The 20493-nt window shown below is 42.7% G+C and overlaps 1 protein-coding gene across 7 annotated transcripts in view; it reads right to left on the reverse strand.

Annotated features, from left to right (window-relative positions):
* PAMR1 (peptidase domain containing associated with muscle regeneration 1) overlaps positions 1–20493 on the reverse strand; it is a 101559-nt gene that overhangs the window by 12725 nt on the left and 68341 nt on the right. For 3 of the 7 annotated variants that reach the window (XM_019476717.2, XM_019476713.2, XM_019476715.2), the window contains exon 8: positions 2106–2306. The exons of 2 other annotated variants lie outside the window; for them this stretch is intronic. In XM_019476717.2, coding sequence (XP_019332262.1) covers positions 2106–2306 — 201 coding nt within the window. The remainder of the gene's footprint in view (positions 1–2105; positions 2307–20493) is intronic. 2 more of the 7 variants (XM_019476714.2, XM_006262454.4) reach the window with 2 other exon arrangements.

The following is a 20493-nucleotide window of genomic DNA, read 5'->3' on the forward strand; positions in this document are numbered from 1 at the left end:
TTCTCTTGACTGCTTAACACCAGTTCGTGGAATTTCTCTATTCAGAAAAAGACTTATGCATTGAATTAAATCCCGTTGAAGTCAAGAGTACTTAGGCACATACTTAAGTACCCTGAATAGCTTTTAACTGTGTACTCTTAACATTTCCTTCAATGGGATTTCAGCATGCAATTAAAGTCAAATATATTCTTGAGTGCTGTGCTGAACAGTGATTAACTTTATTAGACCATGTGTTAAGCACATACTTAAGTTCTTTGCTAAACCAGGACCATATTAATGAGGCTGGAGGAGGAAAAAATGGGGTTTTCTTAGCCCAGACGAGGGAGCAAAGGAGCTCTCTGCCTGCTTCTATCTTAGCTCCATTGTTTCTGTCTTTACCTTAACATCCATTCATGTATATAGTCAGACAGTAGTGTCACTAAGTTGGAGCCAACCAAGGGCAGTCCCAGAAGCTAACTTGGGTGGTGGGCAGAAAAATAGCAGTTGCTACAGCAGCCACACAATCATACCAGTGACACAATGGTAGCCAGAAGTTGTTGTTGCCTCCATGACTCACAGCTACCCCAGGGACCCACCTACCTTGTTATCCCTCTGTCTACACATTATTTTAATTACTTTCACAAGACTTCGTATCAGGTATGGTACAGCTACTCACATCTCATAATACTGCAATCCAACCATCCTGTGATGTCACAGAAGGGCAGAGAACTGGAGTCAACGATTTTAGATATTCCTAACTCTACATGCCTACAAATACTTGACCTGTCTGTGGGTACTGTGGATTTGCCATCTGGTCTGTCATGTCTATCGAACAGAAGGGGCGAGCAGGTAGAAACCTCCTCTATCAGCCTACTCCTATAAAGCAGTAAAAGGAAAGCACTCCAAGGAGTAATACTTTATTTGCATGCTACTTTCCACAATGATGTCCACCACGATGTCACTGAATGGTTAGAAGAGCCCTGGTATTTCTAGAAGTAGCTGAACTTCTCTGAATGAAACAAGCTGGCTGATTACACTTGAAAAAGGCCTTCTTCTCCTATTGCATCCTGCATGTAGCTGATGTTATAAAAATACTATCATTTACATAGGGTCAAGTTGGGATATATCATGTATATGGGATAAAGACTTTGCTGAAGGATGAAACAGAGAGAAAAAGAACTGGGAAAAAGACGTGTTAAAATGAGCTTCAATGATAATTGTGAAGAGGTGGATTTTGGACAAGTGCTGACACTACTGAGGACGACTGGCAGACTTAGGCCCAAAGCATTTATTGTTGCTGGAAAATGTCTGCCTAGCCAGAAAGATGCCCTGTTCCTGCTGGATGACCTCTAGAAGCTCTTTTAGGAACAATTTCCAAACACTGATCAAAATATTTTCTCCTGGTTGGTACAGCACTTTTGCAAACTACTGGAAAGCACTGCTGTAACCTATGCAAAGGATTCTGGAATCAAGGAGGAAAATAAATCTAATGGAAAAAAACTTAAATGGAGGTACCTGTTAGGAAGAATGATTTGATAGGAGACTACTTAGCTAAGTCAGTGAAAAGGAGAGACATAGGTTTTAGATGGTGATAAAGGACTGGCTCTTCTAGCAGCAAGGCAACACTGACAAAAAAGCATTGCTCCCTTCCTAATTTTGCCTGGGTATGAAATCTCTATTGTCCCATTACTCTGTCCTCTACACAGTAAACCACCTAATAATCACTTACACAGTGCAACACATCTATTCGTATGAAATATCAGATCGACAACAACGCTAGAAATAGCTATTGGATTCATTAATGCCAAAAGCTGCATGGCCCTCATTTGTGTTTCAGGTGCAATGTACACTTCCAAGCTTAGCAGTTTTTCAATGGGACCTTTGCCTGAGGAAGAACTGCAAAGCTGGGAAACAATACACAAGATTCAGATTTAGAAACAGGAAACCAGATTCAGATCCACCAAAGTGTCTTAAGACTATAGAGACATTAGAACATCATATCAAGTCATGGATCTGTCAAATTCCAGCTGAGGTTTGGACACTGGTTTAATAAAATCCAATAGACTGATTTCATGACAGTTCAATGGCCAATACATGATACAAATCAAAACTTAAAATGACCTTACCACATTCAGGATGATGTGTTGACCAACTCCCATCAAGCTGACAATAGGCAACATGGGTGCCATTTAAGTTGTAACCTGCGTTGCACTTGAAGTAAACCTGGGCCCCATATTTAAAGTCATCTCCTTCCACAGTACCATTAGCAGGAGCACCTGGAGTCCTACACATCACCACTGACAGTTCAGATATTTCAAAAAAATCTACTTTATTACAAAAACAGGACTGTGTTAGGATGATACTTTATTTAGAATATTAAAATATATTAAATTAAAATGGGCACAGGAATCAAAATTACAAGACAGGTAGATGCAGATTTTAAGTTATAAACACCTTTGCATGCACTTAACATTAGTAGTCCCATTGTTTTCCATGGGATTAGGCAAGTGTTTAAAGTTAACACATGCAAAAGTGTTTTCTGGACCGATGCCTTTAAATTGCTAAATTACCACTATTCAAAGCCTGATCTATTTTAAGAGCAATGTTAAATTAAATACTACTTTGCTCAACGAAATGCTAAACAGACTGTGGAGTCTGGAACCAACAGAATTTAGAGTCTGGAAACCTTTATATTTAAATTCTTTAATTTTGTTTTTCCATTTTCATATATTCTTTCAGATTCCTCGTACAGGAAAAAACATTTTCAGCTTTGTTTGACTTAAACATTACAGTCACACTACTAAAAATGAACCTTGAAAATGATAAATTATATTGAACTGTCCTACTGCATTTATCCTATTAGAAAAATACTGATCATTCCATAGAAAACATAACTGTTGCAAAGGGAAAATAACAGATGTATCACACTAAGGAAAGCTTCCTTCATCAGCATAGAGAGCACAACAGTCAGTATCTGCTTAGCTAGCCATCTGCCTGTTTACCTACCTGTATGGGTCCCTAATCTTCACAGATGCACTACAGAAGCCAATGAGTTTGGGTTCTGCATTTTCTGTTACTCCATTTATGACTTTCTCTGAATCTTAATTTACCATATTTATTCAATTATAAGACAACCCCGAGTATAAGCTGACCCTCCAATAATTAGATTTTATATATGTAAAATTTATTAATTTATGATTTTCCAGGTATAGAATTTAATTATTGGAAGTTTGCCTTTAATTTGTCCCCCTCTCACTGCTAGAGCAGGGAAGATAAATCTGGGGAATCAAGTAGCCCCTTTGTCCTCTGACCACCCACCAACTTCTTTCCCCTGCAGCCCCTTCCCTCCATCCTTATTGTCAGACCCTGCTCTCCCTGAGTGCATGAAAGTGAGGAGCAAATGTGAAAACACTGACCTTGAAATAAACATATCTGTAGTAATTTGCATAGGCTCCAGCAGAGTCAACAGCATTTCTCAGTATGTGTCTGTACACCAGATACCCCTCACAAAGGATCCATGTGCTAATTAGTGCGCCGCCCCCCTCCCCCGCCCTCCCCCCAACTTATGACTGCAACCACTGTTCTTGTCATGCGTCCTGGGTTCTTCAAAAAGAATATATGCAGATGTGGACCGATTGGGAGACCTGAACTTTTTCAGCCTCCACAAGAGAAGGCTGAGAGGTGATCTCATGGCCGCCTACAAACTCATCAGGGGGGACAGCAAGAAATAGGGAATACAATGTTTACCAGGGCACCTGTTGGGGTAACTAGAAATAATGGCCACAAACTGGAAGAGAGCAAATTCAGATTGGACATCAGGAAAAAAATTCTTTACAGTGAGGGTTGCCAAAAGGTGGAATAAGCTTCCAAGGGAGGTGGTCCTGTCCCCTTCCTTGGAGGTTTCATAGTTTCATAGTTGGTAGGGTCAGAAGGGACCTGAGCAGTTCATCAAGTCCAACCCCCCGCCATGGCAGGAAAAAGTACTGAGGTCAAACGACCCCAGCAAGATGTTCATCTAACCTCCTCTTAAAGACCCCCAGGGTAGGAGCCAGCACCACTTCGCTTGGAAGTTGGTTCCAGATCCTAGCCACCCTGACTGTGAAGTAGCACCTCCTGATGTCTAATCTGAATCTACCTCTGCCAGCTTGTGACCGTTATTTCTAGTCACTCCTGGTAGTGCTCGGGGGAACAGGGACTCCCCCAATGCCTGCTGGTCCCCCCGACTAGTTTGTAAACGGCCACTAGATCCCCACCACAGCCTTCTCTTGTAGAGGCTGAACAGGTTCAGGTCCCTTAGCCTCTCCTCATAGGGCCTGCCCTGCTGCCCCCAGTCATGTGAGTGGCCCTCCTCTGGACCCTCTCCATGCTGTCCACATCCCTCCTGAAGTGCGGCACCCAGAACTGGACTCAGTACTCCAACTGTGGCCTGACCAGTGCTGCATAGAGGGGGAGGATCACCTCCTTGGACCTGCTCGAGATGCATGTGTGGATGCATGACAAGGTGTGGTTGGCCTTCCTCACTGTGTCCCCACACTGTCGTCCCATGTTCATTTTGGCATCAGTAATGATTCCAAGATCATTTTCTGCCTCTGCACTGACAAGAAGGGAGTTCCCCAGCCTGTAGGTCTGCTGCTGGTTCTTCCTCCCCAGGTGCAGCACCTTGCACTTGTCAGTGTTGAAACCCATCCTGTTCTCATCTGCCCACCCCTGTAACCTGTCTAGGTCCAATTGCAGCCTATTCTTCCCCCCTAGCATGCCCACATCCCCCCACATCTTAGTGTCATCTGCAAATTTGAACAGGGTGCTTTTTACCCCCTCATCCAAGTCACTGATAATGATGTTGAACAGTGTGGTCCTGAGGACCAAGCCCTGGGGGACCCCACTGCCCACATCCCTCCAGGTCAAAAATGACCCATCCACCACCACTCTCTGGGTGCAGCCCTCCAGCCAGTTAGTGATGCATTTGACTGTGTAGGTGTCGATGCCACAGTCCTCTAGTTTTTTAATGAGAATGGGGTGAGAGACAGTGTCGAAGGCCTTCCTGAAGTCCAGGAAGACTACATCCACTGCTACCCCTGCATCTAAGGATTTTGTGACCTGGTCATAGAAGGCCACCAGGTTGGTCTGACAGGACCTGCCTCTAATGAACCCGTCTTGGTTGCCCCTAAGCATAACCTCCCCCGCTGGCCCCTCGTGGACATGCACCAGGATAATTCTCTCAAAAAGTTTACCCAGGACCGAGGTAAGACTGACTGGCCTATAGTTTCCTGGGTCCTCCTTCCTCCCTTTTTTGAAAATGGGAATCACACTGGCCCTTTTCCAGTCCTCTGGCACCACACCGGAGCACGAGTGCTCATAAAGCTGTGCCAGGGGTCCCGTAATGACCTGACTAGGTCCCACAATGACCTTACTAGATCCTCACTGACCCAGGTGTTTAAAAGGAGATTGGACAGACACCTGGATGGGGTCATCTGACCCCAGCACTCATTCCTGCCCAGGACAGAGGGTCAGACTTGATGATCTAATAGGACCCTTCCGACCCTAACATCTATAAAACTATGAAACTATGAGGTTCAGGGCAACCTAGTTTGGCTCCACCTTGTGGAGGGTGGGACCACACTAATCATATGCAGTAGGCTGAGTGAGGGGGCAACAGAGGGATTCTGGGTGAACTGTTTGGGGCCCCATTTGATGATGTTTGCCAGACAAGGTTCTTTGGATAAATGTGATATCTTTTATTAGACCAACTAAATAAACGCAATAATGTTTGCCAGACATTTGAGACTGGAGAAGAAACAGGAATCACTGGAAAATGGGAAAGAAAGGCACAGCTCAGCTGTGGTAGTAAAGAGGAAGTTGAAATGTATTCAATGTAGTGGCTCACCATGACTCTGAAAAGTGTTAGCGCTGAGGTGGGGACTGAGCACAGTGGGTACTACTATATATCTTATTCAGGTAGGCTGTACTAATTTGGGGGCAACTGCTTTTGCGCTTTCCCTCTAGCTGCTCCTTGGCCTTTTGGCTAGGAGCAAGCAAAATTAGGGGGTATCTGAACTCCAAGGATGCCAGGCCTGGGGCTTGCACACCCCCAGAAAAAAAGCTTCTCATCAGCATGCTTGCCTAATATGGGCTGTGTGTTTTATTGTCATACTTAGTGTCAGTTGCATATAATCAACTTCAAAGTTGGTTTTCATTACTAAGCACATGCTGCTTTTGGCAGCAGCGTAGTGATAGACTGTATCTAATGAGGTTTCTTTGTATGTAAATATAAGATGAGGGGCTTGTCAACTTCTATACATAAAAAGTCCATACATAAATGCTTGTAAAACACACTGGGCATGTCTATACAAGATGCTTCAAGCACAGGACACTAATTCTACTGAGCATTAACATGGTGAGTGAAGCCCATGCTAATGCGTTAATATGCAGTAGATTGTCTAATGTGTATTAACATCACTAAAAAAAATCTTCACCTGTGCTAACGCACAGTAGTGCTGATTACAGTGCATTAAGTTAGTACCTGTCATTAGCGGTACTAAACTTAATGTGCCATAATTGTGGCACATTAATGAACATGTAAGCATGCCCGCTGAAATCTGTGGTTAGGAGAGTAAGATAGCTTTTTGCAACTAGTCCAGATACAGTGCTTTAGGCAAATCTGCAACTGAATTCTAGGTCAGCTCTATGGAAGATTTTCCTAATTTACAATGTATTTTCCAAACTTCAGGATCCATTCTGAAAAAGAATATCCACAGACTTTATGAATCTATTGATATCTTAAGTACTGAAGAACTACTTCTAGTCCTGTACATTGTATCGGTTCCCAGGCTGGCAACCTTTCCATTTTTCTCCTTCCCTTGGTTATCTTTTAACAACTCCTTTCTAAACTCTTGGTCTGGCATTCCATGTCTTAACTAAGAGATCAAATTTGCCTTCTGTGCACATGTTAACTTAATGAAGTCATTGTTGGCTAGAGAACTGTGCACAGGGTAAGAAGGTAGAGATCCAGAGTTCTAAGTCTGCCTCCATGATGGAACTATTGTGTGACTTTGGGTTAATTGCTTTACTTTCTCCCTGCCACAGCTGGCAGATAATAAGTTAGTAATACCAGAAACAATAATAATAGATAATAACAGAAAACAAGTTGGTAATACCCTCTCCCCATCTCATAACGGCAACACATCTACAATGTGCTCTAACAGTATAACAACTGAGTGTTATCAACAGAGAGAATCTTTCTGTTATCTATACCTTTATCTGTTGTGTGTCTGTTCTTGTCTGACACAATATACTCTCAAACATTTATCTTGATCTCTGCTCTGTTCTTTGACCTGTGCCATTGTGTTACTCTTTTTTATCCTTTCTTTGAATAATTTTGTTGATTATTTTTTGCTGTTATTGAACTAATAAAATGGTGGTGCATTCATCAAATTGTATTACCATGGTGCATTTTCTTCTGTAATATCCAGAGTTTAAATCATATTAAAATTACCTGCATATTATCTTTGATACCTCTGACTTTCTCCCTGATTTTGTTCTTATAAGACTGTCTTCCCTTTCATCCCCCTCTCTCTGGTATTCAGACAGCTCCAGTAAACCATTTTCCTTTACTTTGTAATAATTTCTTTGCAATAAAGCCTTTATCAATTATTTTTAAAGGGATCCTAGTTATTTCTTTGCTTTGTACAATGCTCTCCCTTCTTTATGTGGATGGCATGAACCTGAGTGGTTTTCATCTCTTTCAGATTGTACAGTCAGTTCACTTGTATGTTAGGACTGCCTCCTTTGTCAGAGATGTTTTATTAAAGCCTTTCAACATTCTCTGCTGTTTTGGGGATATATCCAACCATGCCATTGATTTGTACAGGTATTTTTCATAAGTTTTTTTAAAATGGTAACCCTTTTAAAAGAAAATATATTCCTTGTTCCCACCCACCACCATCTAATCTAGTCACCTGCATCTAATGGGGCACATCTACACATGCCCCCATGACTTGCTTTAGGAAGTACTAAATGATAATGCAGTAACAGCCCTTACTGTGCTGTCCCAGCAGTGCATGGTTATTTTTAGCAGCTATGTCATTGTAGCGACAAGCTATAGCAAGGTCACTCATCACTACAGCGATGTTGCATCAGAGTCATGGTTTGTGCCCGCTGATGCTACATCGCTATAGCATGTCACTACAGCAACGCGGCATCACATATAAACACGCCCATGCTGTATGTGCATCTCCTTAGCTACTAAACTCTGTTCAAGATCTGGGTTGAGTCAAACTCATGCCCTTAAGTAAATTGATTTGCTAGCTACTAAGCACAAGGTTCGGTATCTGAAATCAAATATTCCTAATAAGCTAGGATTCTAGTTTCAGAACTCTGGCACTTGTAAATTAGGGCTGTCTAACGGGTGGCCCACAGGCTGCATGTAGCCCCTGAGTTGCTTACCTGTGGCTCCCAGTCCACTCCCTACATTTCTCTCCTGCTGTAACTGCCGGATTCTCCAGGTTCCCCATCCTTCCTCCACTTTCTTTTATCTGCCCCCGCCTCTGGAGGTAGGGCAGCATGACCTGGAGGGCTGAGGAAGCCCATAGCCAGAGGGCTTGGAGGGACCCATAGACCCTGCAAAGTATGGTGGCACTAGTGTGGCCCAGCAGGGGTCTCCTGAAGCATGAAGGGGGGCATCCAGGCAGCGTGACTGCACAGCACAGCAGAGAAGGGCCCATACAGTATAGCATTTGGCTCATGTGTGAGAAGGACCCCAGCCACTCAGAAGCTGGACAGCCCTGTCTTAACTGCACCTTTCATGTGGTGAAAAGGTGTAGCATTAGCCTGTTTTCATGGACTAGAAAAGGAGCAAGAAAGAAATACTGTCTATATAAACTATGGGAGAAGAATTTTCCCTCTTAGTCAGCAGTGGTTAGTAGGCCTCGTGCTAGTTATAAGCCTCATACTCATTGCACTTGGTATCAATGCAATGTCCTTTGCAAAGCCAGATACACTTGCAGTAACTGCACATTTTTCATAAGAACAATACTTTGCCTTTCCTCTCAAAGAACTTTGGAAGCTATAAAGTTGCTGCACTAGTTTAATTGGCACACAGTAGAGGAAAGTATGATCAAAGACCCGAGAACAAATAGAAAGTAGAAAAGTACAATACAGTTCAAAAGTACAAGTAAAAAGTACAATAGATTATTTAGAGCTAACCTAGAATCAAGAGGAACTTGATGTTTAAAGACTCATCCAGAAGAACACCTGTAACCAAGTATAATTTATTTGAGACAAAATTGAGACAAGTGCCAAAATTTGAACTGTAGCTCTAGGATGTCTAGGATTTCAGATTGGGATACTTAGACTATATTCCTTCCCCAATGAGAACAGAAAAGAATATCCAAGTGAACAAACTGAATCTCAAAAAGTCTCGGTAATAAATAGAGGTGTGCAAAATGGGCCATATTCAATTCGGATTCAGCCTGAATTGGGGACAGTGATTCAATTTGTTGATTCGGATCACTGTCCCTGATCCGAATCTGAAGATTCAATGCTGATTTAGAGAATCAGCAATCTGGCCATAGACACAGCTTTAAGTGTTTTTTCTATATACCTTGAGATGCCAGGCACGGCTCATGAACACTGCGATGGTGGGGCATATGGAATGTCCCACAGGAGTGTGGGGGCCCCGCCCACATGCTCAGCAGCAAACCCAAAAGTGGACTGGAAATACTTCCAGTCCACTTCCAGGTACACCGGGGAGTGCGCAGGGCAGTCCCGTCCCCCCCACCCAATGCCCTCTTCCCCGGCTCAGCGATAGATCATGGGAGGACCCTGGGTGCCCCCCCCAGACCCAAAAGGCACCGGCAGAACTGGAAGTTGACCGGAAGAGCTTCTGGTCCACTTCCAGGTCTGCTGCTGAGCACCCTGCCTCCCCACCCCCACCCATGCTCCTGTGGGACGCTCCATCCATCCCACCATATCAGCATTCACAAGCCGCCTGGTACCTTGAGGTATGTAGAAAAAACATTTATAGCGGTGTCTATGTCCGAATCGTCTAACCTTTCCGAATCTCTCCAAATCAATTCGAAGAGTTCCGATTCGATTCAGAGAGATTAAAGGGTCTCCTGATTCAATTCAGATTTGGAGATTAGCCCACCAAATCAAGCTGAATCTCCGCCAAATTGAATCAATGACCTAAACTTTGAACAGCTCTAGTAATGAATATTAACACAGGTTCAAAAAGGGACTGGCCAAATTAATGGGTGATAGATCTATTAATAGCTACCAAACAGAAAAGTCAGATCTCAAATCTCAGTTGGACAATGCACTATAAAATGCCTCAGAAAGAATGATCCTACAGTGATGAGCAGGGGCATAGATTACTTAATAGATGTTTCCCAGGTTTTAGATCTCCTTCTTTTGCTACACCTTGTCTGTATCTATATGAAATGCTGACTGCGCAGTAGCTCATTACTACTGAAAAGTAGCATCACAAGCCAGGAAGTGTAAAATGATGCTGCTGTGCAATAACTCTGATTATATAAGTACAGTAACTTGTTTATACAAGTATTAAATGACTGTGCAGTAATGACTGCACAGTCACCGTCTTGTGTAGACACAGCCCTTGTCTTTTTTTTGGAAGTTTCACAGCCAATTTATCTAGACACTTAACATGACCCCCATGACTGCAGTAGGAGGCAAGTATGGACCCAGCCTGACCCTAGATAGCTTATGAAAACAGATAAGATAAAAGCCCAAAGTGGTATCAGCGGCAAGAATTTCTATCAGAAATGCTGAGTTGGGACCACACTGCTGTTAAAGAGATGCAATAATAAAACCAGAGATGTCTCAAATGTTTATATAATACATTCATGGACTTGTAGTAAAATTTAATATTATCCTCCTTGTCTCTTTCCTATATGTCTTAGGAAAGGAAAACACATTTCTTTTTTATGTGAAATATATTAAGCTATTCCCTATTTGACACATACTTTTTGTATTCCGAGAAAAACTAGAATAAATTAACTGACAGTTCCTTATTTTTTAAGTCCAGTGTTCCATTATTAATAATACAGTAAACGCTCTGTTATCGGCATCCCCCAGGAATGGGGGATGCCAGTTAATCAAATGTGTACCATCTAGTGCACTCCCCAGCATCAGTGTGCCGGGGGGCCCTGCAGGCTACTTTGCCCCATGCAGGCTGCTTTGCCCTGGGCTGTGGGCCGAAGAAGTTGCAAAGAAAAACTCGGCTCACGGCAGCGAAGTGGGAAGTCCCCAGAAGTGGTACTTCTGGTTTCGCTTTTGCCACATCCCTCGGATGCTGGTTAATAGAGTTTTCCAGCTAATAAAGTGCTGGTTAACACTGCTTTTGCTGTACAATGCTGATGCGTGGTCTTTTTCAGTTACATCAGGGAGATATCCCTCAATTCCGAATTATCTGACATTTATCAATGGTTTTCATGCTCATTTTATCTCTGTTGTGAGAAAGCAGATCGTTTCTTCAGATACACTTTTTCTCCCCCACTGTTCTCTGAATACTCCTTGCTGAAGTAGTTGTTCTTGTCTTGGGTTCCCTTTTTCAACAGAATGCCATAAATATATATATCTGCAATACATTCTATCTAGATAATGCATGTGCTATTAGTAATATATTGCATCCCCTGATGACATCTCATTTATCATCAGTGGTCCTAATCTGAGGCTTGAATTTTCAGTCCACCCCCTTGAAATATGAGGCATGGAGACAATAAAAGTGTTTGTTTGTTTGTTTGTTTGTTTGTTTGTTTTTAAATTGCTCTTGTGAGCTTTTAATAATGCTGCTATCAAAGTTGATCCAGCCACATGGTCCTAAGTCAGAGTTTGGCTTCTGGGCTAATATAAGTAGCAAACTGTGCCAGTCCAACTGCTTTCAGGGAAAGATCTTTTAACATGCAATATTGCTTTTGCATAAGGTGCATTGGCAATCTCAGCAGGGAGGCCAAGGACTGAATGGGCCTCAAAGAATGACTCTCACCTCTTTCAGGTGTGACACCATAGATCAAGACAGAAGGGTACTGGCAAAGGTAGTAATATGTTGACATCCTATTCAATGAAGAATACATAGAACTTCTGGGTTGCAGGGGTTTAGGTTGTAGCCGTGTTGGTCTAAGGACATAGGCAGACAAGGTTCCTTGGGTGAATTTGATATCTTTTATTAGACCAACCTAATGGTTGGAGAAAAGTTATTAAGCAAGCTTTTGGGTTCAAAAACCCTTCGTCAGGCTAAGGAAGCTGCAGCAGTTGGGAAGAGCACACACCAACTGCTGCAGCTTCCTTAGCCTGACGAAGGGTTTTTGAACCAGAAAGCTTGCTTAATAACTATTCTCCAACCATTTAGGTTGGTCTAATAAAAGATATCAAATTCACCCAAGGAACCTTGTCTGCCTAGAACTTCTGGAGGATTTGTATATATAACTAGCTGGGATTCCAATTCTGTGGGACATTTACAAAATTAATTCAGAAATTAAATGAAAAATCAAAATGTTGGACTTTTCCACAAAAATGTCAGTTAGAGAAAGCCAAAAAGACATTTCACTGAATAGTTCCAAGGCTCTGGGAGCTGTCCAGAGCCCCAACAGCTCTCCAGGAAAGAAGCTGAGCAGTTCATGGGTCCTGGATGAAGCTGAGTGCCACACATCCTGGAAGTGTTAGGAACCTCAGGTCTGTGGCAGTCTGCCAGAGCAGCTGAAAACCCCTGGAGCCCATAACTTTGTTCCCAAAATGGACTGTCCCCTGGGCTGGGGAATTAGAAAGTCTAGACAGCCCAGAAACCTGATGAATATATTGTCAAGAAGAGGGGAAGCCATGGACCTGAAAACCATTTTTAGCAGAAGAAAGTGAATTTTCCATTAGAAAATCACTCAGACAAAAATATCCTAAACAGCTCTGCCTATACAGAGCTCAATGCCATTCACTAATAAAGAGCGCCAGTATATTTCTGACTCCATTGAAGCCAACAGTGCTAAATCGTATTAGGTTAGATTTTAGTCTGGGAGACTGATTTGATCAACTTCTATTTTTTCTATTTCAATTTTTGTTTTCAGGGCAAGATTACTAAAATGGCTGCTTGAGCAGTACTGGTTATAATGTTTATGTTGAGCACTTACCCACAAACAAAAAGGTGTTTACAAAAATAGGCAGTTATTTCATCCCTAAAATGGATATTATCAGAACTGATATAGAAAGAGAATGTGATTTACACAATGTCAGTAGCACTGCTAAGAAGAGGATAAAGGTCTCCTGATGTACTTATCCATTCACAAAGAAAATACTCTTATTAGCTGTGTTAGTCTTAAATCAGGCAAAAGATAATTTGCACCTTATAAACTAACTAAATCAGAGATGCATAGCATAAGCGGTCATGGGCTTGAGATTGCTTCATGAGATACCATGATGAAGTATCTGATGAAGTGAACTCAGGCTCACGAAAGCTTATGCTACATATCTCTGATTTAGTTTGTCTATAAGGTGCAAATCTATCCTGCCTTATCCACCAGGTCTTATCCATGCTGCCTCTTCTGATGCTTCCTCACTCAGAAACATGAGAAAATGTATGAAGGACAAAATAAAATTACCATCCTGTTAATCTCTGTGCTGTTCACTAATGCAATTGTGGCAAACTAGCTCTTTGGCTGCACAATATCCCACATTATGTTTCAATAGGAGGCACCAACGGTAAACAGGTCAGCAGCTATCAAGAGCACTGTGGGTATGAACAAACATACATTTAAAAGGAGAGTGGGCCCTGCTTCCTGCAAGGTCACATCACCTGTTATGCTATACCTGTTAAATCTACATGATCCTGCAGAGACACAAGTGCAGCAAAGGTGCACAAGTGCAGCTGTTTTAAGGTGGCAGCCACCTTAGAATGGCCCTGAGTGCATACCAGTAAACACGCCCAAAACAGAACAGCTCTGGGAATGCAATGAGGGCCACTCCTAATGTGGGTACACTGCCTCATTTCTGGGATTTGGTGCATGCTGAAAGATAACAAAAGGGCAGGGCAGTCTCCATAGCAATGTTTCCAGGGAAGATATGGAAGGGGTGCAGACAATGACAAAGTGATGCTATGTAACCTCAAATCTGTAGGTTGTAGAGGGAAATAAAATAACCCTGCATTTGAGCAAAGGACTATGAGACACTTAAGGTCCCTGCCAAACTTATGATTCTAGCCATCCACACTTGTATAGGTGATGCTGCTAATGTAGACCATGATACTGTAATGAGCTTAGAACAGCAAGCCTCTGTTCCAATGGAGAATAGTCTGACGGATCAAGGCCAGAGCAATGCCTAAAGAGTTTGTAGTAGGGTTGGAGTGTTGTTGTAGTTGTGATGGTCCAGGAAATATGCAAGAAGCATGGGCTTCTTTGGTTGTTGGTGATATCTTTTATCAGACCAACTGTATAGTTGATAGAGATGACTGACAAACTTCAGCACAAAGTGAATGAGGAAGGCACCATACAGTTGTCCCAATAAAATGTATTAACCAGAAAAACCTTGTTTCTTATATAAAGAATGCGTGGCTTCCTGTATTTGTACTCAGATGAAGTATGTGGAAATGAGTGGTAACAATGTTTGCAGGCTATGTCACCGTAAGGTAATTAATCTTTCACTCCCCTTCACTTTGAACCTCATATATTAGAGATAGCTACTGAATAGAAAGCTGCATACGGACAACCCAGTGCAGGTTTTGTGCTCACAGATTTTCATTCCCAGTAACAGTAAGAGAAGGATGTGTGTGACTACAGTCTGTCACAGCTGCAACCAAGAAATCATCATCTTTTAATATGTGAAATTTAACTTCTCTAGTGCAGGATTGGCCTGTTAGGAAGCTGAGTCACTTTGGAACTCTTAATCAGGGAAGGTCTGAAGGAAAATCATCCCAAAGGATGGGTTTGTGTATCTATGTACTATACCTAGGGTGACCATAATATTTTGAAGGAAATCCACGGTGGAGAGCCAGGGGGCAGGGCAGGGCAGGACAGTGCAGCATATGCACACGTACACACTCACACACACACACCTCCCACCCCATGATTCCCAAGACCAGGACAGGGTAGGGGCAACACACACACACACACACACACACACACACACGCACACAGCACTGACTGCATAGCTCTAAGGAGCGGGGCCAGGCATACACACATACATAGAGCCCCGACACTACAGCTCCCAGGAACAGACTGGGCAATAATCAAGAGGCTCCTCCTCCTCCCTCTCTTGCCCCAATCTACTGGGCCAGAGACTGTTCACAGCCTAGCAGAGTCCAGACCAGGGAACAGTCCATTGGCTGGGCTCTCTGGAGAAAATTGAAACAAAAGTCCCAAATTGGCCCAAACCCACCTGAATGTGCCCAGCTCCTGACTTAGGAGCTGGGCACATGCAGGCTGATTCCCACCAATCTGGGACTTGTGCATCAATTTTCTCCAACAGCCGGGATGCTGAGACAGCCTCAGAAATGTGGGACTGTCCCAGCCAATCCAGGACACATGGTCACCATAACTATACCTTTGTGTATGTCTAGTATTCTGTGTCTCATTTTTTACATCCCTTGATGTAGTGAAATAAATAAAAAGGTTTATGTTGTAATAAAGCAAACAGGCTTTACAAGATCCATGAATGGGGAAATGATTAGCAAAGAGGACATTTCAATAAGGAGTGCAGCAGGGTCTGTCCATAGAAGTAAAAAATTATATCCTCAAACAAATGTTCCACTATACTGAAAATACAGACAATATCAAAATACAGAAGTAGACCTCCTAGTGCTATGTAGAGAAGCAGTGAGGAGAAGTATATTCTTAGAAATAGGTGTAGCATTTTATAAGCAGAATTAATGAATCTCTGAGAACCATATAACTATTAATGCTCAGCCAGACAGATACAAACAGAACTCATCTGTCTGTAAATTGCCTGTCACCTTAGCAAAATACACCTGATCTCAGTAGCATAACTATAGCTGGCCTAGCAGGGCACTAGTCCCTGACATTGATTTTGAGGGAGCACAAGAATGCTCCACAACTGCCACTCAGGGTATGGAAATTGGTTGTTACACCTCTGTCTGATTTAGTGGGTTTTAAACAGAACTGAGTGACAGGGACTCCTGGATCTCTTCTCAGACCTAACACAGTCCTACTCAGAGACCCATGACCAAGCTAGTAACGGCCACATTCACAAAGGTATGCAAATTTCAATGCAAGTGAAGTGCTAAATATAGTTAGATGACTACATATCTTTGTTTAGGAAGGGGGTCATATCTTTTTTTGCCAGCCAGATCAAACCTCTGCATATCAAAGCAGATGAAGCACCATCAGAGCTGGGTTCCTTAATACCCACTGGGTGCACACCTCATGGCCATGTGCAGCCCCACCAAAAACAATCCTCATACTGTCTACAGAATAGAACGGCAGGCTGGATTTACCCCTTAACCTTTCAGCTTTAGTCTACTCATCTGTGAGCATCTTTGAAGCTAACAAGCTCTGTCCAGATGTTAGGTATTACCATTCTTCACATTAATCCTATGAACACCAGCATCAATCATGAACTTCCACAAAGTGCTATAACTAGCAGGGTTCCAAACCAGCTCTCTGTGATTCTTCACAAGTAAATACCTTTCCTGCAGCAGCTAGGAATAATTAGACAAAACCATGATGTAATCCTTACTGAAACCAAAATCTTTTCATTCCCTTTCAGCCACTTGGAACTCACCCCTGATGTTTTCCAGCTCCCTGCTTCTGTGAATGAGACAGTATCCATGTGAAAGTATGCTTGGGTCACCCACTGTGATTTTTCATCCGGAGGCAATTTGGAAGCTGTTGCTTACAATTAGCCACTTGATCTTTATCTGCATTGTTCTGAGCCCTTAGAAAGCTGTGTCTCTGGATACAACCTTTCCGGTATTTGGATGGCCTATTTAAATATACAATCGGACCTGTTTGTGCAGAGGATGCCAGACTGAGTGAAATCCTAATGTTCTCTACCATTCACATTCACTGTGTCCACAATGAGAATTAATATTTAGAATAGATTCATATGTAGAACATTACAAAATGCATCCTTTGGGGGGCAAAAGTAACATTGTCACACTTCTGTGGATAGAACCATTGGCTGAGAATGGAAAGCCCAATGCAGTATAAAGGGTTGATATTCACATCACTACATTTAACTACAAAAGAGAATTAATGGCTTTCAGCCATTCCACTTTGGGATGTAATCTTTTTCAAAGCTCAAACTAAGCAGGAATAATCCTAGTGACTATTTGGATTGGAAACCTACAAGGAAAAAGCAGGCGCTTCAAGATAACATTTAAAAATGTTTCTTATATATACTAAGAAACAATCACCATCTTCAGGGAAACTATCTTAATGAGCTAGACCTACAGAAGTATAGGCTATAGCAGAGGTTCCCAAACTTTTTCTTATTGTGTACCCCCTTCCAGATTTACCAGCTGCCTGCATACCCCTACCAGCATACATTTTATATTTTAACCCCTTAGATGCCGATTATTATTATAAAGAAAATTAAATCACACTTCTGTGAATCTGCCATTACACAATTTCTTCCATGTACCCTCCAGAGATGTCTTGCATGCCCCCAGGGATATGCATACCACAGTTTGGGAACCCCTGGACTATAGCAAGAGCTATTCAGCCTTTGAATGCATACAAAAATCAAGAGACGTATGATTGTCTGGGTTGGATTTTTTTTAAATTGAAAAATGGCTTTGTCTTGGTAATAAAATGAAATCAAAACTTTCAAGTGGTGGGATGACAGCACTGGGAGGAAGGAAATGCCATGAACAAAGATGGAAGGACAGCAGCCAACTGGAGAGTGATAAGCAGCTGACCAGGAATTTGACTGGCTAAACACATAGACAACATGGAGGTGTATGTGAACACCAAGAAAGAGAACAAAGGGCAAGTGTGATTATCCACTGACTAGAAACTTGTATCACCATTCACACCCCTGTGTGAAGAACTGACCCACAATTTGTAGCAGAGAAGACTATGTAGAGTAGCTCCATAGATGTTTAAGTTTTTAGAGAAACAGGGAGAAAAGACAGAGCCTTTAAAGAAACTCTGAAAAGTAGAGAGTATATGGGGCTTCCCAGGTATTCAAAGCCATTTTCAGTTTACCACTAAATGTTAAAAGAAACTGCAATCTATGAATTTGTCCTCAAACTGCTGTTATGTTAATTAGCAACCATACTGGAAATCTCCAAAGAAGGAAGTAAAGGGATATAGAGGCCCAAATTCTTGGCCACGTTCTGGGTCCTTTGTTCTTTACCTGTAGTACAAAGGAACAAAATACAATATGTCCTTTCTCCTTCCTCTTCCCAACACTTGGAATCCCTCTTATGCAAAAGGAAATTCATACCACAGAGTCACTGTGCCCACTATCTATGCAGAATTACCTCCTCACGGGTAATTCCTCACCTCCTACCTATACGCCCACCTCTTCACAGCCTCCAGTGTTTGGCCATGGTTTGGATAGATGTAAGGATCTGCTGGAGATGAGTGAGTCTGGGTACAGTGCACTATGCTCCCACTATTCTAAGCAAAATAGCAGCTTTGTAAGCCCTGTAAAAAGCTAAGACAAGTTAGAGCAGGCTTATAATGAAGACTGCCTACCCAGAATGCAAGAGAAGTCAAACCTATCATTGTCCACCCCTGTAGGTTGTGCCTTCTAAAATGCGCAGTTTGGAGTCAAGGCCAGAGAATGAACCGCTTTCCCATATCCAGCCCTTGCCATCACCAGGGAAAAAGTGCATTCTTATCACGTGGTAACAAATACAAGATAAAATCCCACTGGAGGAAAAGCAATTTTATTTTCTGCCTTGATGTGAATCCTAACCCCTGCCTCTCCCCCATGGTATACTGCACAAATGAAACATATACCACTTTTGCTAGTGAAGACACAACCTTAAATTGTACTATACTAGGAAAACAGAGACCTCTGATTTTCCCTTAGTGGTAGGAAAGCTGGAGGTTATGATCAAGACCAGTGGTTCTCAACCTCCAGCCCGGAAGCCAGATCCAGCCCTTGGAGCTAGGTTATCTGGCCTGTGGGGCTCCAGTGAATGCTGTCACTACTCCTCTGTCACCAAATTTCAAGTCCTGTGGGCCAAATGACATAGACCTGCATGCGAAGCTGGGAACACAGGTACAATGCAGCATGTGGGTTGGTGACTGATCTGGCATTCAGGGCCAGGGCCAATGACTGATCCAACAGGCAGGGTCAAGGATGGTGGCCAATCTGTCCCAACACTGCCATAAGGAAGTCAATTGTTATCACCAGCCTCCTCACAAAGACTTTTCCAAAGCCAGAGTGAGTCAGTGGTAAAGTCAAAAATCACCCTAGAGTCTATCCTCTGCACTATAGTCTCTCCCCAACTCCAAAGCCATCATGAGCAATAAAAGCAGGTTGTGCAGACCAGCAGTTTTAGGTGCATATTCCCTGTAGTCAAAGCAACTCAATGCCTGCCTCTTAAACATGTGAATCTTCTGGACAATAACATCCTAGAGTAAAAGAGTGCTTCATAGTACATAATGAAATGCCAGAAAGTCGTTACTATATTCTGATTAGCTCAGAGGACTGAGAGAGGGGTTTATTCCATCATAATTGAATCCTGGGCATGGCCTCCTCCAAAACTGCTAAAAATACTAGCCATATCAAAGACCTCCCTGTGTACTCACATTGGGTATGCCTTCACTGTAATTAACTCATTACCTATAATGAAGTATCTACTCTATTTGCAATTTCACATTTTTCATGGAAATCACAAAAAAAGGGTTTCCACGAACCCCGCAAAAAGGTGATCCCCGTTATTTTGGTGTGGAATCACTAGGAAAAAAAACTTACTAAAAATAAAATACTCAGAGCCAGCAGTCCTCTGGGCCACTGCAGCCCAGCCTTGCAGCCTGCTATGGGGGAGGGGGAGGGGAAGCCACTGGCATGAAGGAGAGCGGCAAAGATGGTGGCTGCCCCCCCAGCCCTTGCTGCTGATTGGCCAAGAGGGCTGCCCCTTGTGTGGCTGGCCCCGCCCTTCTCCACCAATCAGCAACAAGGGGTGGGCCCACCAGGGCCCCACAGCCAATCAGTGGTGGGGTTGGGGGGAGGCTGCCACCAAAAGGCTGCAAAAATGGTACTGTGCACCACAAACAACCCACAATTTGTGTGTTGCGTTAGCACAATTTTGTTAGCTCCTTACCTATACTTGGTTTACTCCCCTCAAGTTAGCTTGGCCCCAGTAGAGAAGCCAGACTGAGAACTAGCATGCAAGTCACTGTGTGTGATGCTAAGATTCTGGGGAGCACAGCCCATGCTTCATTATGCTCCAATTAGATGGGCTAATGAATTAAATCTTTTCAAATGAATGGTGGGAAAACTAATCTGTCTTGTCCATGAGGGAATTCTGTGAAAGCTCTGGAAGACTAGTGGCCCACTACAGTATCTATGCTATAGTAATGTTACATTAGCAACTAATAA

This window comes from Alligator mississippiensis, chromosome 2 (assembly GCF_030867095.1).
Source record: "Alligator mississippiensis isolate rAllMis1 chromosome 2, rAllMis1, whole genome shotgun sequence".
NCBI classification, from domain to species: Eukaryota; Metazoa; Chordata; order Crocodylia; family Alligatoridae; genus Alligator; species Alligator mississippiensis.